This window comes from Colletotrichum tamarilloi, assembly GCF_030869305.1.
Source record: "Colletotrichum tamarilloi strain Tom-12 chromosome Unknown Scaffold_24.1, whole genome shotgun sequence".
NCBI lineage: Eukaryota > Fungi > Ascomycota > Sordariomycetes > Glomerellales > Glomerellaceae > Colletotrichum > Colletotrichum tamarilloi.
The window spans coordinates 283,800-305,581 of record NW_026849407.1 but is presented as its reverse complement, the minus strand read 5'-3'; the positions used below and the strand labels follow the sequence as shown (position 1 = coordinate 305,581).

Sequence of the window (21,782 nt, the reverse complement as noted above, 5' to 3'; positions counted from 1 at the left end):
GCTTCAGCTCCTCGAGGACTGCTTCACGACGGACGCTGACTATGAGGCTGGAGCTGGCCTGATGGCTGATGCTCAAGTGAGATCTAGGAAGCTCGTCAGCATGGAACACCAGGATGAGGCTTGGCTCCATCGATACTTGAACAGAGACAGAGGTGCAACACGGCCAAAACCAGATTCGAACCCAAAGGAAAACGACGTGGATCCAAGTGCCAACCACCCCCGGTGATCAGGATCCAGCTAGAAAGGCCCCCAAGAGCCCGTCTCCACGAGTCCACAGTCGTCAGTCGCGCATCCTGTGGTGGCCAACGAAAGCCCCGGCTAGCCTGGCAATAACTGTAGATCTGGCCGCGGGCAGTCCTTTTCATGGAACAAATACGAGCCCATGGAGACGAGAGTCGGCCCACCCATCCGATCGCACCGTTTGCCATTTGGTGCATAAGATGCCACTGTTGCTCACTGCTGAGAGAGGAAGTGCATGCCGACGCGAGAGCGGGTGTTTTCCAAGCGTCTGCAAGGCCAAGCAGGATTTCATCCAAAAATTGATGCTAGCAATGGCATCACGGCGTGCTGCAGCGTAGAGCCTGCTGTGTAGTAGTATTGTGCTCCCCTGAGAGATGTTGCTGGTGCCGGCAATACTCTATCGGATCCACGCAGGTGCATCTATTGACTCGGTCATGGCGACCGTGATGGAATTGTGTTGTGATCATGCATAAGCTTTGAGCACAACGTCGTAAGCGTCCGATTTTGCCTGCAATGTGGTGGCGGGTGCAGCAACTCTCGCGGCAGACTAATGGAGCTGTGCATCTACTTCGTACACAGAGGATAGATGGAGGGCGGTGCATTTTGGTGTTGTTCGTATTGAGGCACTGAGCAGTGAGAGCATCTTTGTTGTTATCGCCAATTGCCGCTGACAGGGCCACCTCGAGCGGAGCCGCGATGGCGGGTGCGAGAGCAGCAAGACTCGAGTGTGACCCGCGACCTTCGTGTCTGTTGCTGACAGCATGATCATGGAAACTGAGCCATTGGTCAGCGGAGAGGAGAGGGTCGGATTTGGCTTGGCTGAATGGAGCGGAGTGGTTGGTGGTTGGTTTGAATGACTGGCATGATGGAGTCTCGGCGTGAGGCTGTGCCCTCGAGCGCCGAATAGTTGTTTTTTCCTCTATGGAGCGTGTGAGTGTGCAATTTTTATGTTCCCGCCAAACACAGGGTTTTCTGCTTTACCTTGATTTATGGACACACGCTATGCCCGCAAGGAACCATGAACCCCATTATCATGTGCTGCAGGTCTTTTTTTGGACCTTTTAGCGGCCGATGGGAACTCGCCGGCTGCTTTCAGATCCAATGGATTGATCCCCATGCTTCTGCAATCTGCATCGGTGCCCCCTTTTTCTTTTCTTTCCTTGCTGAATTTTCTCTGGCGGCTCACTGGTTCTTCATCGAGTGTCTCGCCCTGCATGTCCAGCCTCCGGGAGTGTTGAGACTACAATTGTCGGTAAGTTGTGAGTTGCAACAGGATGATGAGGTCGTCGATGAGCAGGTACGTTCCCTCGGATCCGTAAGCACCGACACCCCGGGGAACGCAGCGGCACAATTGATCCGCACCTTTCGCACTGTACGTACATGTACCTCTCGGAAGTACCTCCCGTCCACAATTCTCTTCTCTAATTGAGACGTCGACAATTCGAGGTAATCAGCCCGCCTCCTCCACGTCTGCCGCCCCGGACCACAGGCACATGCGCGGCTTGGACCGTCTGCCGCCTGCCATCCTAACATCATGGATGAACCGCAAAATCCTGCTCATCAATCATGCATCATGCTCGATATCCAAACTCAAACGGCTTGCACTACATTCTAAAGTGCTGTCGATGGTCCCTCAGCCACAGCCGTGTAAACAAAGAATTCTGCGAGACCCGAACCACATTGTCCCAGAATAGGGATGAGACGCAATTACACGCTGCATTCCTCGAGACGCCGGGTCAACAGCATCATTGATGACAACATTTCTCTCCACGCACCGGTCCGATCAACCAATCTCGCCCGGGCGGAGTCGACCCGTTGGCTCTCCCTTGAGCCATCACAGGATCTGAAGGGAAGCCGATCTTCAGGCACTGGCCGCTGGAACGCAACGGCCTCAGCGTCTTTGGTCTGCTTGTCCTTTTTGTGTTATATCAGCGCTCCCATCGGCTGGCATGGATACAGCACCCAGTCCGCGCCCTCCGTTTGCTACGCCCATCGGGAGGACGAGAGTCTAGCGGCGCGCTGGAAACCGTCGGCCAGCGCCAACGTCCAAGTGGCAGTGAATAACATGGCGCCGTCGAGTGTGAGACGATCCCTCATGGCGCCCCGGTGCCAGCAGGTCCCCCATCAACGGATCCGTAGGACAGCAGCTGTGTACTGTTCAAGATGGCTGCCCAAGGCACCGGTATTCGCGGAGAAGCACAATGTTGGGGCGCCACCGCACCAATCCGTCCGCTAACAGCCACCACAAGGTTTAGGGATTGTTGAACAGACTTCCGGCAGAGCGGACCTTGATCTGTTGTTTCGACCACACTTTTCGCGTCTGCTTCTACGATTCAATGCTACCCGTTGGGGATGAAGTAGAGGGCTGTTATTATGCTCTTGGCATCAACTCGGAACTAGGAGAGAAGCGAAATACACATCGTGATGCGAGACGCGTGCATTCTTCATGCTGGACGGACCCTGGCCAGTGCCAGCTCTGCATTCTCAGCAGAACCACTGGCACTCGCCCCTGGCAGCGAAGCCCGCTCAATGTTGTCACAGCCAGGCTGCCAAGTCGCGTCTTCAAGGTTTATGGGAATATGCGGAGACCACTTGCAGCCTTTGGACCAACCCTTTGAGCGCGGTTATTACCCTGATGATGATCGGTCTCCTGAATTCTCATCTCCTAATGATCTGACTGCGCAGTATATAGACACGTTTGCAGCCTGGTGTCATACCGAGTATCGTCGCCCTCGCGCAACACAACAAGCATCATTGCACAGAACGTGCTCCATGTCGAACAAGCTCAAGAGACCCCGCACAGGACCGCTGAAAATACAGGGGAACGCAAGGAATATAGAAGTCCCGCGGAGGAAATGACGGGTACAGGGGGATACAGTGTAATGTGGCTTCCGCGATGAGAACCGAGATCAGGGAAAAAAGGAAGGGGGAAAAATCGAGAAGAAATTCGAGCAGGGGGGAGGGGTCTGTCAATTTCGTCTTCGCCGGCGACACCCCTCGAGGCCACAGCTGTCCGTACAGACGGGAGGCAATGCTTCAGGCAGCTGATGTCGACTCTTCGGGCTTCTCAACAGCCCACAGTGTGTGGGTGGTGCTGTGGCACAGAGTTCGTATGGACGAGTCGTGCGTCTCGTGTTCATGTCGCCCGCCGGACCACTCTTCGCGTGAGAGCAGCACTTTTGGTACCCAAAGAAAACAATCCCCTTTCCTGGTGCCCGTTGCCGTTGCCCACACCCCTCCCCCCGGTTACGCTCCCTTACCATACTGCGTACTGTGTACTGTGTAGAGAAGAGAGAGTGAGGGAGACCGTCGACGGCGAGAGACCACGAAAAATCGGGACGTCCTTGACCTTTGCCAGCACTTTACCAGCGACTACTTCGTTCGTTTTGTGCCTCGAGCTTTTCCCACCTTCAGCCTCGCCATCCCAAGTCGCTGCTGTTTCCGAATCCTCGATTCCTCTTCCTCACTTCTCCGTGCACACTCGTTTCCTAGTCTGGCAATTTGTACATCTCCTTTCGTTTGGGTTTCGGCCAATCTCCCTGTTTACCTACTACTATCACGACTAATCTGAGCTCTTTGACCGTTAATCAACATCTCAAGACTCTTCTACACGACGAACATCGAACCCCCTTTGACCAAAGTCTCTCGTTCGAAAAGCCCCGCCATTGACTACACTACGCGTATCTCGAGTCCATCGACGTTGGCGTCGTCGTGCCCAACATGGCGATGAACCTGCCTCCTATCGGTGGGAGCGGCGGAGGCGCTCACACTCAACCTTCTCTACCCTCGCTACCCGCACATTCACAATCAGACACGCAGTTAACGGCACACTTGGCCAGTCGTTTCCATGTGTCGCTGCCGACCGCTCGCCTCTCGTCTCACGCCCTCATTTCTCTCAACACCTACACGTCCTCCTCAAAGGGCCCTGATGGCGGCAAGGAGGGAAGCGCCATGGGCGGCGCCGAGGACATTGCGGACCGGGCATGGATCAGATTGGGTCACAGATCGGAGAACCAATCCGTCGTCTTTTTGTATGTGACATTCTGACAATATCAAAGGTCATGGCTAACGTGAATAGGGGTGAATCCGGCTCCGGAAAATCAACCATTCGATCCCACCTCCTGACTGCGTTCCTCGGCAAGTCCTCCACCCCTCTGTCGACCAAGGTCTCTCTGGCCGCCTACGTCTTTGATACCTTGACGACGACCAAGACCGCCACTACTCCCACAGCCTCCAAGGCCGGTTTGTTCTACGAGCTGCAGTATGACACGGCTACCACGACCAACCCGGTCCTGATTGGTGCCAAGCTTCTCGACCACAGACTCGAGCGTAGCCGTATCACGGATATCCCGACGGGAGAGCGTAACTTTCATGTTTTGTACTACCTGATGGCCGGCACCAGCGCGGCCGAGAAGGCCCATCTTGGCTTCGAGACGCCGGCCGGCGTTGCTCAAAAGAGGTGGAAGTACCTGGGTCACCCCACCCAGCTCAAGGTCGGTATCAACGACACCGAAGGGTTCCAGGTTTTCAAGAACGCCCTCAAGAAGCTCGAGTTCCCTCGCAGCGAGATTGCCGAGATCTGCCAGGTTCTGGCCACGATTCTGCACATTGGCCAGCTCGAGTTCGAGACGACGTCCGACACGCAAGCCCAAGGAGACGACAGCGGCGGTTTCTCCCACGAGGGTGCCCAGACCGTCACTGCCGTCAAGAACAAGGATGTCCTCACCATTGTCGCCGCCTTCTTGGGCGTCAGCTCCCAGGACCTGCAGACCACCCTCTCGTACAAGACCAAGATGATCCACAAGGAGAGAGTCACCGTCATGCTGGACCCCGCCGGCGCCCGCTCGCACGCCAACGAGCTCGCCCGCACTTTGTACTCGCTCTTGGTGGCCTACATTGTTGAGTCCATCAACCAGAGACTCTGCGCGCCCGAGGACAGCGTTGCCAACACCATTTCCATTATCGACTTCCCCGGCTTCGCCCAGCAAGCGTCCACTCACTCGGCGCTCGACCAGCTGCTCAACAACGCCGCCTGCGAGGCCCTCTACAACCTCACCCTGCAAAACTTCTTCGACCGCAAGGCAGACATGCTGGAGAACGAGGAGGTCAGCGTCGCGGCCACGAGCTACTTTGACAACTCGGACGCCGTCAGGGGTCTGCTCAAGCCTGGAAACGGCTTGCTCAGCATCCTCGACGACCAGACGCGCAGGAACCGCACCGACGTGCAGTTCCTCGAGAGTCTGCGCAAGCGCTTCGAGGGCAAGAACCCGGCCATCACCCCCGGCTCCGCCAACACCAGACTGCCCGGCAGCAACTTTTACACCGAGAACACGAATGCCCTCTTCACCGTCAAGCACTTTGCCGGCGAGGTCGACTACCCCGTCAAGGACATCATCGAAGAGAACGGCGAGGTCATCTCCGGTGATCTGCTCAACATGATCAACTCCACCAAGAGCGAGTTCGTCGCCCGCCTCTTTGGCCAGGAGGCCCTCAAGACCGTCACCCACCCCAAGGAGAGGTCGACGGTCATGCAGGCCACCATCAGCTCCAAGCCTACGAGAGCGCCCAGTGTCATGTCCCGCAAGACCACCAGGACCGCTCGCAACCAGCGCCGCATCCAGCAGTACCAGCAGCAGCAGGACGAGGCCGCCCAGGACGAGCTAGACAGACTCAGCGAGGGCAACTCGCAGTCGGGCGGCAACAAGCTGCAGGCCTCGGAGCAGGGCGCCTCTGGCCAATTCCTCGCGTCCTTGGACAACGTCACCAAGTCTGTTGCCGACCCTAGCAGCAACTCGTACTTTGTCTTCTGCCTGAAGCCCAACGACCGACGCATTGCCAACCAATTTGACAGCAAATGCGTCCGCACCCAGGTGCAGACGTTTGGTATTGCCGAGATCAGCCAGCGCCTGCGTTCGGCAGACTTTAGTTTGTTCCTCCCCTTTGGTGAGTTCCTCGGCCTTGCCGACTCGGACACCATCCTCGTCGGCACCGAGAGGGAGCGTGTCGAGCTCGTCGTCGAAGACAGGCACTGGCCCGCCAATGAGGTCCGCATCGGATCGACCGGTGTCTTCCTCAGTGAGCGATGCTGGATGGAGGTCGCCCAGCTGTCGGATGGCGCCTCGGCCACTGGCCGCTATGCCCTACCATCCGACAACGGCGACGGCCTGACTCCCCAAGACACCCCCTTTGCCGCCTCCAAGGAGCGCCTACTCTCTGCCGGAGGCACGCCTCTGCTGTACGGCGAGAAGGGCAAGAACGGCTACTTTGGCGGCCAGGACGGCTCCGATGCCCGTTCGGAAGCTGGCGTATCCGCGTTTGGCGGCGGTGACATGTTCAAGAACCTCGACACGCGCGAGCAGATGGCCGAGCGCGGCAACGAGAAGAACCTCGAGGAGGTTGAAGAGTTCAAGGACAGCGCCAGCCGTAAGCGGTGGGTATTCATGGTCTACCTCATGACCTGGTTCGTGCCGGACATTGCCATCCGCAAGATGGGCCGCATGCCCCGCAAGGACATTCGCGTGGCGTGGAGAGAAAAGTTCGCCATCAACCTGCTCATCTGGCTCTTCTGTCTCTTTGCCGCCTTCTTCATCGTCGTATTCCCCAAGCTCATCTGCCCCACCCAACACGTCTACAGTGCCGAGGAACTCTCCTCCAACGACGGCCAGGACGACAACTCGGCCTACGTCGCCATCCGCGGCGTGGTCATTGACCTGGGTGCCTACGCTCCTCGCCACTACCCGCCGTACGTCACCAACAAGCAGCTCAAGAACTACGCTGGCAAGGATATCAGCACTCTGTTCCCCGTCCAGGTCAACGCTCTGTGCCAGGGCAAGGACGGCTCTGTCGACCCTCACGTCACTCTGGACTACCGCAACACCAATCTCACGGGGTCCGCGCAGCTCACGTCGACCGACCTCAACTTCAAGTACCACGACTTCCGTTACTTCACCAATGACAGCCGTCCCGATTGGTACTATGAGCAGATGATTATGCTCAAGTCCAACTACAAGAAGGGCACCGTCGGCTACTCGCCCCAGTATATCAAGACGCTCGCCAACAAGCAGCAGAACATTGCCTACATGGGCGGCCGCGTGTACGACCTCACCCAGTACATGAACGGTGGTCTCAAGATGCAAGCCAAGGCGGGCGAGTCCGTTCCCGACGATTCCTCCCTCACAAGTTTCATGGACGACGCCGTCGTGCAGTTGTTCCAGGGCAAGTCGGGAACCGACCTCACGGACCTCTGGGAGAAGCTGTCCCTCGACACCGCTGCCAAGAAGCGCATGAAGACGTGTCTCGACAACCTGTTTTACGTCGGCGACGTTGACACGCGTAACTCGGTCCGCTGCCAGTTTGCCGAGTATCTCGTCCTGGCCATCTCCATCATCCTCTGTGCCATTCTCGGATTCAAGTTCTTGGCCGCGCTCCAATTCGGTGGCAAGAACGTGCCAGAGAACCTCGACAAGTTTGTCATGTGCCAGATTCCCGCCTACACGGAAGACGAGGAGGCTCTTCGTCGTGCCATTGATTCCGTTGCCAGAATGCACTACGATGATAAGCGCAAGCTCCTTGTCGTTATCTGCGACGGTATGATTATTGGTCAGGGTAACGACAAGCCGACGCCGCGCATCGTGCTCGACATTCTGGGTGTTTCCGATACCGTCGACCCCGAGCCCCTCAGCTTCGAGTCTCTCGGTGAAGGTCAGAAGCAGCACAACATGGGCAAGATCTACTCGGGTCTGTACGAAGTCCAGGGCCACATTGTGCCGTTCATGGTTGTCGTCAAGATTGGCAAGCCGTCCGAGGTGTCCCGCCCCGGTAACCGTGGCAAGCGTGATTCCCAGATGGTCATTATGCGTTTCCTCAACCGCGTCCACTACAACCTGCCCATGAGCCCTCTCGAGCTTGAAATGTACCACCAAATCCGCAACATCATCGGTGTCAACCCGACGTTCTACGAGTTCATGTTCCAGATCGATGCCGATACCGTTGTCGCACCCGATTCCGCCACCCGCATGGTCGCCGCCTTCCTCAACGACACCCGCCTCATTGCCGTGTGCGGTGAGACTGCGCTGACCAACGCAAAGGCCTCGTTCGTCACCATGATTCAGGTCTACGAATACTGGATTTCTCACAACTTGACAAAGGCCTTTGAGAGTCTGTTTGGCAGTGTCACCTGTTTGCCCGGTTGTTTCTCCATGTACCGCATCCGCGCCTCCGAGAGCGGCAAGCCCCTGTTTGTCAGTCGCGAAGTCGTCGAAGCCTACTCAACCATCCGTGTCGACACGCTGCACATGAAGAACCTGCTCCATCTCGGTGAGGATCGATACCTGACGACGCTGCTGCTCAAGTTCCACAACTCGTACAAGACAAAGTACACCAACCGCGCCCACGCCTACACCATTGCGCCCGACTCCTGGTCCGTCTTCCTCTCGCAGAGACGTCGCTGGATTAACTCGACCGTCCACAACCTCATGGAGCTCATCCCCATGTCCCAGCTTTGCGGTTTCTGCTGTTTCTCTATGCGTTTCATCGTTTTCATCGACTTGCTGTCCACCGTCGTCCAGCCCGTCGTCGTCGCCTACATCATCTACCTGATCGTCACGGTCGCCCTGAACCCCAGCGTGGTGCCGGTCACGGCTTTCATCATGCTTGGTGCCATTTACGGTCTGCAGGCCATCATCTTTATTGTTCGCCGCAAGTGGGAGATGATTGGCTGGATGATTCTGTACATCCTGGCCATTCCCGTCTTCAGTTTCGCCCTGCCCCTGTACGCCTTCTGGCACATGGACGACTTCAACTGGGGTAACACGCGTGTCATTGCCGGCGAGTCGGGCAAGAAGATTGTCATTTCCGACGAGGGCAAGTTCGACCCCTCCGTCATCCCCAAGAAGAAGTGGGAGGAGTACCAGGCCGAACTCTGGGACGCCCAGACGGTCCGCGAGGACGCCCGCTCCGAGGTCTCTGGCTACAGCTACGCTACAAAGGGCCAGGTCCCCGTCTCCGAGTACGGCTACCACAGCCGTCCCGGCTCCATTGCCGGCGGATACGCACCCCCGAGGGCCCCCGGCATGGGCTACGAGCAGCGCAACCACTCGCGCATGTCGCTCGCTGCCTCGGACGCCGGCGGCAACCGCAACAGCCAGTTTGGCGGCTCCCAGTTCTTCTCCCCCGAGGACATGGTGGGCCTGCCCAGCGACGATGCCCTCCTGGCCGAGATCCGCGAGATCCTGCGGACGGCCGACCTCATGACCGTCACGAAGAAGGGTATCAAGCAGGAGCTGGAGCGCCGCTTCGGCGTTCCCCTCGATGCCAAGCGCCAATACATCAACAGTGGTATGTCTTTTGTCTGTGATATGTAAAGCACGTGCTAACTCTTTATAGCAACCGAGGCGCTGTTGTCTGGCCAATTGTGATCAATTTATACTAATTTAATGCATCATTTCTGGATTGGGGACACCAAAAAAGGCCGACTTTGCGTCGACGGATCTCATTTAGTTTGACGGGGGCCCGGGAGGAGCATGTTTGAAATATAAAATGGAATTTAGCATAATACTGGATCAAGTCGCCCGGGCAGACAGATGTTGTTATTTGGTTTGGGACACCGCATGGCGGATGACTGGAGTTTTAGCATTCGCGTCAGAGTATATATAACCTCATTATTGAAGACAGTTTGTATTTGATCTGTATTATGTGAACTACTTGCTAGCGGCCGGCACCTCCTCGTCCAGGGGCAGAATGTGCGGCAGAGGGCCGACGGGGCTGATGGAGAAGGGGTTGATCTGGGTGTGGCTCTTTGTGTAGTGCCACTTGATGTGCTCGAACTGGGTCGTGTCCTTGAAGGCCGGCACGTTCCAGTACAGGTTGCGCATCCATTTGTGGATGAGGGGGTACCCGGAGCGGATGTCGCGGATGTTGCACTTGAAGTGCTGCACGTAGACGGGCTGTTTTGTTAGCACCAGATCATGGTTGCGTTGAGGGGGGTGAGGCTTACATCAAAGCGGATGATGGTTACGTAGCTGTCGTTATCACGTTAGCAAAAACATCAAGAATGATGTACAGAGACGTTCACTCACAGCCTGATGTCGGCCTCGGTAATCTCCTTGCCAAAGTAATACGGCCCCTCGGCCGCCGTGCTCTTTAGGTGCGCCTCCGTCTTGTCGAGCGCCTCGAACAGGGCGACGACGTTGCGCTCGTAGGCCTCCTGCGTGGTGGCGAAGCCGGACTTGTAGACGCCGTTGTTGATCTTGTCGTACGTCCACTCGTTTGCCTCGTCGATTTGCGCGCGGAGGGACTCGGGGTAGGGGTTGACGTTGCGGTATTGTTCGTCGAGGAGGTCGTCGAACTGGGTGTGTTAGCTGTGGTGCTCAGGGGTCATCTTGGTTCATAGTGAACGGGTCATGACACACCTCCGTGTAGAGCATGCGGATGATCTCGCTGCTCTCGTTGCTGACAATCGTCTTGAGCTTGGTGTCGTAGAGGACGGGCACGGTGAAGCGGCCCTCGTAGCCCGGCTCCGACTCGAAGTAGAGGTCGCGGAGGTGAGTGTAGGACTCGTGGCCCGGGACGGGGTCGGGCACGACGTGGGCTCCGGGGACGTCCTTTTCGTCGCTTGTCACGAACCGCCAGCCTGTGTTGTTAGTCTTATTTTCTAAAGTAAGGGGGGTTTCCTTTTGTTGGGTGTTCCGGCCCATTCAGCGCGAGAGATCAATCAGATGGGATGCGTGCTGAGTAAGGAGAGGGAAAACAAAAAGGTGACCTACCCTTCTCGCCAAGATGCCAATGAACAACAGAATAGCTAATAAAGTCCTCGAGACCCTTGAGCTGGCGTGTGATCAATGTCCGGCAAGCCTATTCACGCGTCAGACGAACCCATCCTTTTTCCCCTCTTTCTCTCGTTCTCATCAACACTCTCGATGAGTGAGAGAAATGAGTGAGAAACAGAAACAACTCACCCAAGGACACGCATAGCTGACGTAGAGATGATACCGCCCCTTCTCAGGCGCAAACTTGGCCCCCTCCTCGCGCGAGATGAAGTTGCGGAACGAGCTCTGCTGACGCTTGAACTCGCCCGACTTGTCGTTGGGCTTCACCCAGTCTGTGACTTTGCCGGCCTGTTGTGTCGTCAGTCCCTTCAGTCTGTTTTCCTTTTGCCTTCATCGTCATCAGAGCCTGTGGGTACACACCATTTTGCTTGGTTGATTCCGTACAGCGCTCGTGGGAAACTTTACAGACGCGTCCCTTTCTTGACCGAAACGCGAGATGGATGAGAATGCGCGGGCGGGTTGGTGGTTATGCAAGTACAACGTTCTCCGTGTCGTCGACGTGAGAGATCTCGTGAGACGAGTGAGTGCAGGGGTACCAGTGTTCATAAAGTGCTCTGTCGTTGACGAGCACTATGACTGAAGGTGCGGGGTGGGCGGATGAGCCTCTTATACGCCGATAGTCTAGATAAGGTCGACAAAGCCAACACCCCAAACTGCAATCAACCGCGCGGGCAGTCCACTTAGGCCCAGGGTTCACTTTCCAAAGCAGTGGATCGAACGAGTTGATTTGTCGCTCGCTGCTCTCATAAACACTTCAAATCTACAGCTGCAGCTTACCTTTACACAGTTGACTCGCAGACCCCGCGGCTACGCTAAGGCAGCTTGACGATTCTAAGCAATTGCTAATGGTGACGTAAACCCAGCGCTTCCCCACGCTGAGCCGCCAGCGACAGGGGTGCTTACAAATGTCTGCGTTAGCGGCTGCGGGCTTAGTAACGCCCTCGATTTAGGAAAACCACCAACACACATAGTAACAGTGAAGAGCTCTATTCCGTGATCCTATTGCCTATTTGGCTGACCACAGTTTCTGGCCATTTTAAAACCCTGGGCTTCTAGCCTCGCCAGTTCCAGCAGATATCATCAATTGCACACGGCCCCACTTACGCCATCTTCATCTTGATGTAGGGAACCTCAACGTCCTCGCCGTCCACGTCCTCGGCCACCATCTCGAAAATGACCTCCTTCTGGTGAGCCGGCACGGGCTTTTTGGACACCGTCTCAACGAGCTGGCTCAGCTTCAGGTTCTGGCGGTCCTTAAGCTTGGCCGGAGGGAAGAAGCTGGCGTACAACAAGCTGACGCCGGAGCTGAGCATGGAGATGGTGAGGCCCTGCTTCTCAAAGTGCTCCAACAGCTCCTTGAGTGTGATGTCGTTGACCTCGAAGCGGTCCCAGATCTTGTCCAACTTGACAATGCCGTTGGGGCCCTTGAACTCCACCTTGGGGCTGGCAATGGGCTCGCTGAAGCCGAAAAACGGCAGCGCCAGGTTGATGAAACCGTTCTTGTACTGCTCAATGTCGTCCTTGCCATCAATGACCTTGTACAACTCCAGAATCACCAAGCCCGTGACGAGCGCCGTTGTCGTCGCAATCGCCGGGATGATCTTGCCGGCAATGAACTTGGTCTTGTGGCGGTCAGCCTGCTCAATCTTGTAGTTGGCCGCGCGCAGGTTACTGCAGGCCGTGATGAAGTCAATGTGGTGGTTCGAGTCGTCGTCCTTTTCAAAGTCCACAGGCTGCAGTTGGAAACCGGCAAGCTCGTTAGGCGAAGGGAGGCTGCTGATGAGCTTCTGCAGCTCGTCGTTGTCGTCAAAGGAGCTGCCCGCGTCGGCGTTGGGGTCCTAGGTCTGTCAGTATTTGCATGTTTACATAGACTATAAACTCACAGGATCGCTGTCGTTGGCCTGAATCTTGACACCCTCGGCGGGTGAGAACTCGGGTACGATAATGTTGTCGAGCTCGCGCAGGTAAATGTCCTTGGAGGTGCCAGGCGACTTGATGTTGTAGTTGAAGGCGTGCAGGTTGGCGGCCGCCACGACAAACGCAAAGTGTGTCGGGTTGTTGGCGTCAAACTTGAGCGGCTCGGGCGCGCGCTTGGGGCCAGACCAGAAAGGGGTGCCGGTCGACGTCGTCGAGTCCTTGGGGAAGTTGTGCAGAAGCTGCTGGATCTTGTTGTTGAACTCCTTCTCAAAGAGAATGCGCGCCCACGCAACGCAGTCCTCAAAGGTCCGCGGGCGGTCCGTTGTGAGGTAGTCGCGGAGCGTCTCGAGCGTCAGCTTGGCGCTACCACCCTGCTTCAGCGTGCCCTCAATGTAGTTGGGCTGCGTCAGGTACAGGTTGACCGTGGAAGGAGACGTGACAAAGAGGTTCTCAAACATGTGATCCTTGGACCACGCAATCGTGTGCTCAATCTTGTTGGGGAAGCTCTTGACGGTGCACATGGGGAACTCCTTCTCAGGGGGGTCCTGCGATGAGGAGTACGACTCGGTAAGATGGGGGAGGACGACTTGGGTGTTGCCCTTGGTTCCGAGCGTTCCGCTCTCAAGGAGGGGCTTGCGGAAGAAGACACAGCGGCGGTCGACGTACGTTCTGGCCTCGACGTTGTCCAGCGCGTTGGTGACGCCATCGAGGTTGCCCCAGAACTCCTCGTTGAAGGTCTCCTCCGTATCGGGACTCACGCGATCCTTGAGGCACACAATATGGCCGTTCAGGTCGGGGTTCATCGCCTGCACAGCCTCGGCAGCGCAGTCACTCTTCATCTTGCCAACGTCCTTGGGGCGGAACAGGAACTGACGGTTCAGGTTGCTCTTCTCGATAGAGTCCATGTCGGTGACGGTGATCTGGCCCTTGGGACCGGTTCCGAGACCAATCATGGCCCAGTTCTTGAGCATCTCACAGCCAATGGCGCCGGCACCAACGAGGAATTGCCGCAGGTTGGCAATCTTCTCCTGGTACTCGCGGCCGAAGACGACAATCTGGCCGTCGTAGCGGGTGCCGAGAGGCTTGCACAGCTCGGCGGTGCGAGCGGAGCTGGTTGGCAGAGACTCGAGCGAGTCAAAGTACATCCACTGCTGGATGGGCTGGAACTTGCCCGAGACGGCCTTGAGGATCTCCTGCGCCGCGATTCCGCCAAACAGGGCAGCCATGGCATTCAGGTCACCAAGGGACTGGTAACTGAGCTCCTTGAGGAGCTTCTCGTCAAACTCCACCTCGACGCCCTCTGCCTTGGCAAACGCCTCGGCGGAGCGCAAAATCACAGTCGCATCCGTGTCGTCCAGGGGGTTCGGGAAACGGCCCTGGCTCTCCACAAAGGCGTGCAGGGCCTGGAACCCGAGGTGAAGCTGCTGGGGGCGGTCGAACTTTGCAAAGTCTGAAATCATGAATTCGGGCTCCTTGAGCGCGGCAGAGAAGCTCTTGAAGTTGATCTTCTTGGGCATCTTGACCTGCTGGTACAGGCCGCCGCGGACATACTGGCCGAGGCCGGAAACGTCGCCGATGGAAAAGGTATACGGGCCCTTGACGGTGATCTTTCGCGGCTCGCCTCCGTTGAGCTTCTCCATGCCCTCGATTTCTGAAAAGGTGACATAGTCGCCGTCCTCGAGGCCGTGGCGGGTCTCGTCGAGCGCCGAAACCAGGCCCTCCTCGTCGATGCCCGCAATGATGCCGGTCAAGGGTGCCTCGCCGGTCGGGTCGATGACGGTGAAGTCGGCGCCGAAATCGCAGAAAATCGAACCGAAAAGACCAAACGTATCGGCGGCCACGACGTAGATGCCCTTGGAGTGGCAGTAGTCGCCAATCAGCGCTTGCAGCTTCAGCGGCAGGCTGGTCAGGACGACGACCTGGTACTTGTCAAACTGGGAGAGGTTCTCGCCCAGGCTATGTGTGTTAGCGTAGTCTCACGGGAGGGCATCCTAACTCACCTTGACGACTGGTGGACCTTGACGGGGGTGTATGCGTTCAACTCGGCGACTCTCGGGGCGGTGACCTCGTCTCTGGGCTTGCCCACATCCTCGGGGTGCAGGAAGAACTGTGAGGACAGGTCGGCGAGGGCGACCAGACCGGGGTCGTAGAGTGTGAGGCTCTTGACGCCGGCAAGGGCAATGTTCTTGGCGATCTCGACACCCAGGCCCTTGAGACCGACAATGAGGATGTTGGAAGCGCCCATGCGCTTCATGGCCTCGTGGCCCAGCACATAGAGCTGGCGACTGTAGAGCGACTCATCGATCTCGGTGTTTCCGACAACGGAGTCGTCGACCTGCATGCGGGTCACCAGGTCGACCTCCGGTAGCTTCTTATCCTAGGGAGTCTCCAAGTCAGCGGCGCGATGCGTTGACGATGCATGGACGATGCGGGGTATGTAGACGGCGGCGATACGGCGAGGGCAACGTACAGCCATGGTTTTCTTATTGGGATCAGGTGTCTCCCCGTTGGAGAGTTTGCGCTTCCCCAGCTTGACGATGCCGGACCGGAACGTCGTTTGCTATGACGTGGAGGGAAACACGGGCGGCGGGTGGGACGATGAAGCTTCCAACCCCACCAAACAAAGACGTGTGTGTTCGTGTGTTCGTATAGTGGAACCGCGGTTGGTTCTCTCGTCGTTCGTCAAGGTTGCAGAGAGTGTGTCGCTGCGTTTCGTGGGAGAGGTGAAGGGAAAAAATGCACCAGGCAAGAAGCGTCGTGTTGCAGTTGATGTGGTTGTGCAGGAAGAAAGAGCAGCCTCGTTTCTGGTGATGTAAAGGTGGTCGTGGAGCCGGATGTGGAGGTGTCGACGAGGGGCAGGGGTGCGCCTGGGTTACCTCACGTAAGGCGGGCGATGCAGGCTGGCTGGCGCTGTGAGGTAGAGGGAAGCTCCACTGGGCGATTTCTAAACATTGCCCCTCAATGCATTCAGCAGTAAGGAATAAGGTACAGCCTAAGACGGCCTCAGCGAAGGTGAGGCAGTGTCGTCTGTACTGTGTATACATTTCTTCCAGTAGATTTTATGTGTGCCATCATGTATCGTATTAGGCGACTCCTTTGCGCACGGTAAGAAATTACTGTGTGCCAGTTTCTCCGAGAATCTACCGAGTTCCATCACCACTTGAAGTCGACCTGAACGTGAGTCCCAGCTTGGTTCGTTGGTTTGAGTAGGTCTTCGAGCGCAGAGGTTCTCCATGCTGTTTCTTTTTAAGGGTCATATTGGTGTCTACAATATACTACTATATTGCCCAAGGAGGTTGATTCTAGCAACATAAAGATGTTGACACTGGTCAGTGACAGGAATTGAGACATCGATTCAAACAGCAAATAAAATCAAATGTAACGTCCACCAACATGTATAGACTCGTTGAATTCCTCGAATGAAAATCAAGACGTCTACCATCATGATTTTGATTTTTTTTATGACTGGAAAGTCTGGAACGCATGTGGAATGGCGCATATCATGTTCTAAATCTTCTTTTCACTTAGACAGTACACCATGCGCAGACATGTCATAGTCCATGGACGTTATACCTGCGCTCCTTCATAGTTACTGACGAGCACTCATACACGGTTACACCAGGGCATTCGTTGGAAAGAATTAACGATGTAGCAGGATCAAGATCACATGAGTACGTGTATCACCAGCACCACATGCCGTGTGACGTGGGCACCGTCCAGACTCTGTCGCGCACACGATCCGGCAGATACACGGAAACATTCACACTAATTGACAGTAAAAGCGTTGTTATGCGGTAGTTGAAGAGAGTATATTTGGGCTCGAGCATATTCTGGGAACTGTACTATCCACCCTCTAAGATAGGCTGCGTGGGCCTCTCCATATCATCTTTCCAGCTAACCACTTGCGCGAAACGAAGTAAAGCTTTGATGCTTTACTGGACCTTCTTGAGCTCAACGTCGCTATGGGATGTGGTCAGCCAACGACGCCTTGGTGCTGACAAACAGCAGTCATCTCCCGGGTCAACTTACAAGATGAGGTCGGCGTTGGGGGGAATGTGGCCGGTGAAGCCGCTGTTGGGGAACATAATTAGCATCAATTGGTCGTCATGGTAGCAACAGATGCCTGGCATGGCCCTGGGCACCGTTGATGGTGAGTATTGCTTACCGCTCGCCATAAGCGAAGTCACTGCAAAACACACGTTAGCCAAGTTCATTGTCTTGCCGTACGCTGTACAAAGCCATTCCACTGAGGACTGTAGGACAGATGTTTCTTACCTGGTGATGTCGAGGGTAGCCTTCTCGCCGACGTTCATCTGGGTGACACCCTCATCCCAGCCTGCATTCATGCGTCAGTAAGCATCCAGTTCCGCATCACCAGCATCGTGTATGTATTCGAAGAAGCCCGAGGAGGAGAGGAAGGGAGGGAGGACGTAGGTAAGCGTCTCGGTGCAGACATACCCTTGATGACCTGGCCGACACCAATTCTGGTGACAAAGTCGCCGCGGCCGACCGAGGAGTCGAACCTGGCAATTGAGCACTCGTTAGCATAACATGCGAGGGAACAGAGACGGGCGGGGTGGAGGGGTTGTTTGCTCACTTCTTGCCCTTGTTGTCGGGCTGGGAGGTATCCTTGAGGAAGCCAGTGTACTCAATGGTGACAGTCTGGCCGGGCTTGGGGATGGCGCCGGAGCCGGACTGGTGAGTCGTCTTGGTAACACCCATTTTGTCGGTTGTGATTTGTGAAGTGATTGAATTGTGTGTTTGTGGTGGTGATGTTGGTGGGAAAGAATTGCAGAGAAGGAAGCTGAGGGAAGCTACTGCTTTAAAGACAAGGGCAGCAAAAGCAGGTAGAGGGAATCCAAGTGGGGTTGACAGAGGATGGAGGGGTAAAATCGCAGAGGGCAATGGTCCAGTAGTTTGGAGGGGGCAGAATGCAGCCTGGCGCTCTACATAGTTTCGTCACCTTGCGATGGGAAGAAGCACCTTATGGTACCTTACGGTGAGGCAAGGGCCACCCAATGTATCTATGTCATGTATCTATCTACCTTACATCCTAGGTTTACCGGTACTGAGAAACGAGGGGATATCGAATCGAACCGAACCAGGCATTGCGACAAGCAGAGGAACGGGGGGGAGGTCGACTCGCGCGCATCGCCTCGAATTGCGGTTGCGTCGGTGAGGTGCTCAAACCAAATGGAAGGGAAAAAAGGTACTTGCCGCCCCAGCCAAGGGACCCGATGACGAACCCGGGCTCTTGGTTGCGGAGACTTGTAAACGCTGTAACCCTTTGCCTGTGTCGCGCCGAAAAGTCTACTCCTCGCCTGGGTACCGTTACCAAGAAACAGAGTCCGCCGTGATGGGCGATCCCGAAGCCAAAGGTCCCCGCCCAGCGAGCAGAGGTACCTTGCCGACCACGCCAAACAGCCGGCTGTGCCTTACGTCAGGGCGGCCTGTCAGAACAGTAGGCGCGGGCGGCAGCGGACAGTTCCTCAACACCCTCAACCACCAGAGTTTAACCTCGAGCGTCCAACAACTCCCGGTCGTCCTCGCTTCACCTTGCGCGTAACCTTTCCGAGGTTCCTGACCTAGGTAAAGTACCCGGCCAAGGACTGGTTGAATGCTTGTGCACGTGTACCTGCAAGAAGCTTTGTGTGTTTGTATCAGCGCAACACAGCACTGGGGATACCTTTCACTACATGCTCAAAATAATGATTAGAAAATCACACAAAAAGTTGGCAACGGCTACCGCAACTCTCCCACGCACCCCTGGCAATCATACCAAAGGTCAACAGTTCACCCACGCGGTGGCTTGCGTCGATATGTCAACCTTATCCGTGTTGCTCACCTTCAAGCAAGGTACCTCAGATGCGAGTCACATCATCTCACCGCCCAAGCACATACCGTCAATCCGGCTCTCCCACGTCTGGAAAAGCCCCAAACGTAGCTAGCCGTCGAGATTCGGCCGCTCGCGCTGATCCCGCCGCTGAGATCCATGGTTCAGCCGGCTTTCCATCGCTTCTGACTGGTCATCATCACCACCGTCCGCCGTCCTCGCCGCCGCCTACGCAGTATTGCTATTGCGAAACTTGCGTCTCCCCCCGATTTCTCCGCTTCAGTCAAGCCCACCTCCCGTCGTCCCCATTGTCAAAAGGCTGCATCGCGACGTGCGGGAATTGCCCCTCGGGCAGACTAGCGTCCAAGCGCTAATACGTCGTCCTGCAGCGAGCCTGCGAACGAGGGGTTGCGGCTTTGCGGCTTTGCGGCTTGCCCCAGTTCTCACCTCCGGCCCTGTGTTGCCCCTCCATCCCATCGTGCTATTCGCAGATCAACGCTCGTCCAACCAACCTGGTGTCACTCGCTGCCGCCGCCGCCGCCACTCGTCAACGTCCAAAGCTAGCCTGAGATTTCGTCGTCGGCATCCAACTGCACTCAAGACGTTGTTCGTCAGCATGTCTCTCGGTCACTCGGCCGGTTTGTATACGGTCGTTGGAGTCCACGGCGCCACCCAGCCCTGTCACAAAATGATGGTGGACGTCGAAAATGACAGGAAGCGGATCCCCACTGCGTCTGCCAACCACCTCCATCATATCCCGCGAGAAAAGGCACGTCGCGGGACACGAACGGCAGAAAAAGAAAAGACGAGGTGGATTTCGTCGGCTGGGGCTTTCTCGTGGAGGCGTCAAACTCGACGCAAATGCTCCTTGGTCTTTGGTCTTTGGTCTTTGGTCTTTGGTCTTGGGCGGCGGGCACACAATGTGACTGCTCATATCCGTCTGCCATATGCATATGCATCTTTGCGGCTTTCGCAATACCGTTCTGGTTATGCTTGCGAAGAGCCCGCCATTCATCGTCGCCAATTTAGGGCCAGGCTGACAGGATCCCGAGCTGCTCCACGGCCTCGCGGCGGAACACTTCCTGCAGACCCGGTCCCGAGCAGTCGTCAAGGTGAGAAGACAGAAAGAGTCCATGCATTGCAGAAAGCAAGCCGGATGAAGTTTCCAGGGCAGCGAAGTCTCGCCAATGACTGCTTTCGCAAGCCGTGTAATGGATGCTGGACACGGCGGCTGCAGCTCCGACAAGGTATATATCTTCATGCTTCCCAATACCGTCCGATCTGCACATTGTTTGCTCCTTCTTCGCATCAAGCCGGTGCACCATGATCGAATGCAGTGGGTTTTTTTATGATCGAGAGACGAATGACATGTATTTCTGTCACGCGTCACATGATCCTGATGAACTGCTCAATACATCAATAACCACAGCTTGCCCACAAACCTGAAATGCCATAAAGGGCGTCGACAGAGCACCGTGAGCAGTCAGAAGCGTATCTGTTCTCATTGTCACGGTTGGTACATGGCAGTCGTTGACTCTCTGTCGACGTGAAGGCAATGAGGCTCCGGTAGTCGCTGAAATGACACTCGGCCGGGCAGGTACCGGCACTACGGTCTGAGCCGACCTGCCGTCCGCTCCGTCAATCTCCACACCTACCGGAGGCTCCGGCGTATGCCACCTTCCTCTCGGTGCCGGCTCTCTGACGAATCGGCCATGGCATCCGTTGGCGCCTCGAATTTAGAGTGCATACCATACCTGACACGAGCGTCGCAAGATGTAGAGTGCCCAACGAACACTATGAAATGATGAGATCCCTACCCCTGGAGTCCTCGATGCCACAGGCTGAACAGAGCGTCGCAGAAGAAATCAGAGTGGCCTGGCCGAGTACGAAATCATCGCACGTAGGCGACAGGGAAACACGTGGCTGAAGCGTCCGGTGCCACAGCAGCCCTCTGGATGAGCCTGCAACGGAATCCCTCATTCCCATCACATTCCATCATCGTACTCTGCTGTCATTTTGAAACACACAGTTAGAGCCGTGTTGGTTTTTTGCCAGTGTTGGGGACGAGGCTGCCGCAGAGTTCATCCCGACATCTCAAACATGACACCTGTGCAGCATCACCGGCGAGTCGACTCTGCGGTGCTTCGCGGGCGGGAGCACGTGCAGAAAGATACGAGACGAAGACTCGATACGTGAGAATGCCTGGGTCGTCATGTTAGTCCTGATCTCATGTCAAGTCAATCTTACCTGGGGCTGCATCAGATTCCCGTGAATTCTGCGAACGGCTGCGGCTCACACCCCAGAGACATGGCCAAACACCCGTGAGGATCATAATATGGCAAATACAGCGAAGATTTGGCTGCTTGGAACGGAAGACATTGGTCGGTAATATGAAGCTGCAGGCAATAGAATGATCGGCAGGTAAACAACCCCCCCCTTTCACTTTTCAGAGGGAGACTGACAAGCACTCCCCAGCACATCTTGAAACACCTTGGAAAATGCTGCAATGGGTCCCAAATTCGATTTTCCAGCTGTCCAGCATGTTACCAGGGTTTCAGGGTGTGTAGCCCACATTCTCAGGTGCGGCAAAGCCTCGGGAGCCTATCCGTAGAGGGAGGGAGAGGGCAGCAGCCGTCAGGTCGCACTAAACAAAGGAGAAGGCGATTTCGAATCGATTTCGAAGCAAGACACAGCGTTGCGTGGATAGCCGAGACGCTGGAGGTGACGAAGGGGTCTCGAACTCTTGATGCCGTGGTCATAGCGTCTCCCTGGACGCCGCCAGGAACTGAAATTCGTCACTTTTGGACTGGAAGCTTTCCCTGGAGATTGGGAATGAGGGCACGTAGCTGTTCAAGTTAGCTCGAGAGCCACGCTCACGCCGTGCCTTTAGTACCTGACGCACCAACGATAGCGCATGTCTTGGTGCTATTTTGACTCAGCCCGGTCCGCTCGCTAGCGATGGTGGC

At 56.1% G+C, this 21,782-nt stretch overlaps 7 protein-coding genes across 7 annotated transcripts; 3 read left to right on the top strand and 4 right to left on the bottom strand.

Moving 5' to 3' along the window:
- Positions 1 to 703: 703 nt before the first annotated feature.
- Positions 704 to 1,157, bottom strand: CTAM01_07651 (uncharacterized protein; the record flags this gene model as incomplete). Its single annotated transcript, XM_060523673.1, has 2 exons — positions 704 to 748; positions 816 to 1,157. Coding segments are annotated over 2 exons (387 nt in total), but the record flags the coding sequence as incomplete, so codon positions are not given.
- A 779-nt stretch (positions 1,158 to 1,936) lies between these two features.
- Positions 1,937 to 2,476, top strand: CTAM01_07650 (uncharacterized protein; the record flags this gene model as incomplete). Its single annotated transcript, XM_060523672.1, has 1 exon — positions 1,937 to 2,476. The coding sequence occupies one exon, from the start codon at positions 1,937 to 1,939 to the stop codon at positions 2,474 to 2,476; it is 540 nt and encodes a 179-aa protein (XP_060381726.1).
- A 1,484-nt stretch (positions 2,477 to 3,960) lies between these two features.
- On the top strand, positions 3,961 to 9,656 carry CTAM01_07649 (chitin synthase; the record flags this gene model as incomplete). Its single annotated transcript, XM_060523671.1, has 3 exons — positions 3,961 to 4,271; positions 4,319 to 9,576; positions 9,625 to 9,656. 3 exons carry the CDS (start codon positions 3,961 to 3,963, stop codon positions 9,654 to 9,656), a joined length of 5,601 nt encoding a protein of 1,866 aa, XP_060381725.1.
- Positions 9,657 to 9,938: 282 nt separating this feature from the next.
- CTAM01_07648 (ubiquitin-activating enzyme E1) lies at positions 9,939 to 15,459 on the bottom strand (the record flags this gene model as incomplete). Its single annotated transcript, XM_060523670.1, has 10 exons — positions 9,939 to 10,184; positions 10,235 to 10,259; positions 10,317 to 10,585; positions 10,650 to 10,870; positions 11,004 to 11,091; positions 11,196 to 11,379; positions 12,171 to 12,904; positions 12,950 to 14,939; positions 14,984 to 15,360; positions 15,454 to 15,459. 10 exons carry the CDS (start codon positions 15,457 to 15,459, stop codon positions 9,939 to 9,941), a joined length of 4,140 nt encoding a protein of 1,379 aa, XP_060381724.1.
- A 1,456-nt stretch (positions 15,460 to 16,915) lies between these two features.
- Positions 16,916 to 17,705, bottom strand: CTAM01_07647 (peptidyl-prolyl cis-trans isomerase fkr-3; the record flags this gene model as incomplete). Its single annotated transcript, XM_060523669.1, has 6 exons — positions 16,916 to 16,943; positions 17,013 to 17,054; positions 17,149 to 17,169; positions 17,259 to 17,319; positions 17,442 to 17,506; positions 17,581 to 17,705. 6 exons carry the CDS (start codon positions 17,703 to 17,705, stop codon positions 16,916 to 16,918), a joined length of 342 nt encoding a protein of 113 aa, XP_060381723.1.
- Positions 17,706 to 18,848: 1,143 nt separating this feature from the next.
- CTAM01_07646 (uncharacterized protein) lies at positions 18,849 to 20,143 on the top strand (the record flags this gene model as incomplete). The annotated part of the gene is made up of 2 exons (XM_060523668.1): positions 18,849 to 19,064; positions 19,100 to 20,143. The coding sequence occupies 2 exons, from the start codon at positions 18,849 to 18,851 to the stop codon at positions 20,141 to 20,143; spliced, it is 1,260 nt and encodes a 419-aa protein (XP_060381722.1).
- Positions 20,144 to 20,845: 702 nt separating this feature from the next.
- CTAM01_07645 (uncharacterized protein) lies at positions 20,846 to 21,125 on the bottom strand (the record flags this gene model as incomplete). Its single annotated transcript, XM_060523667.1, has 2 exons — positions 20,846 to 21,018; positions 21,113 to 21,125. The coding sequence occupies 2 exons, from the start codon at positions 21,123 to 21,125 to the stop codon at positions 20,846 to 20,848; spliced, it is 186 nt and encodes a 61-aa protein (XP_060381721.1).
- Positions 21,126 to 21,782: the final 657 nt, after the last annotated feature.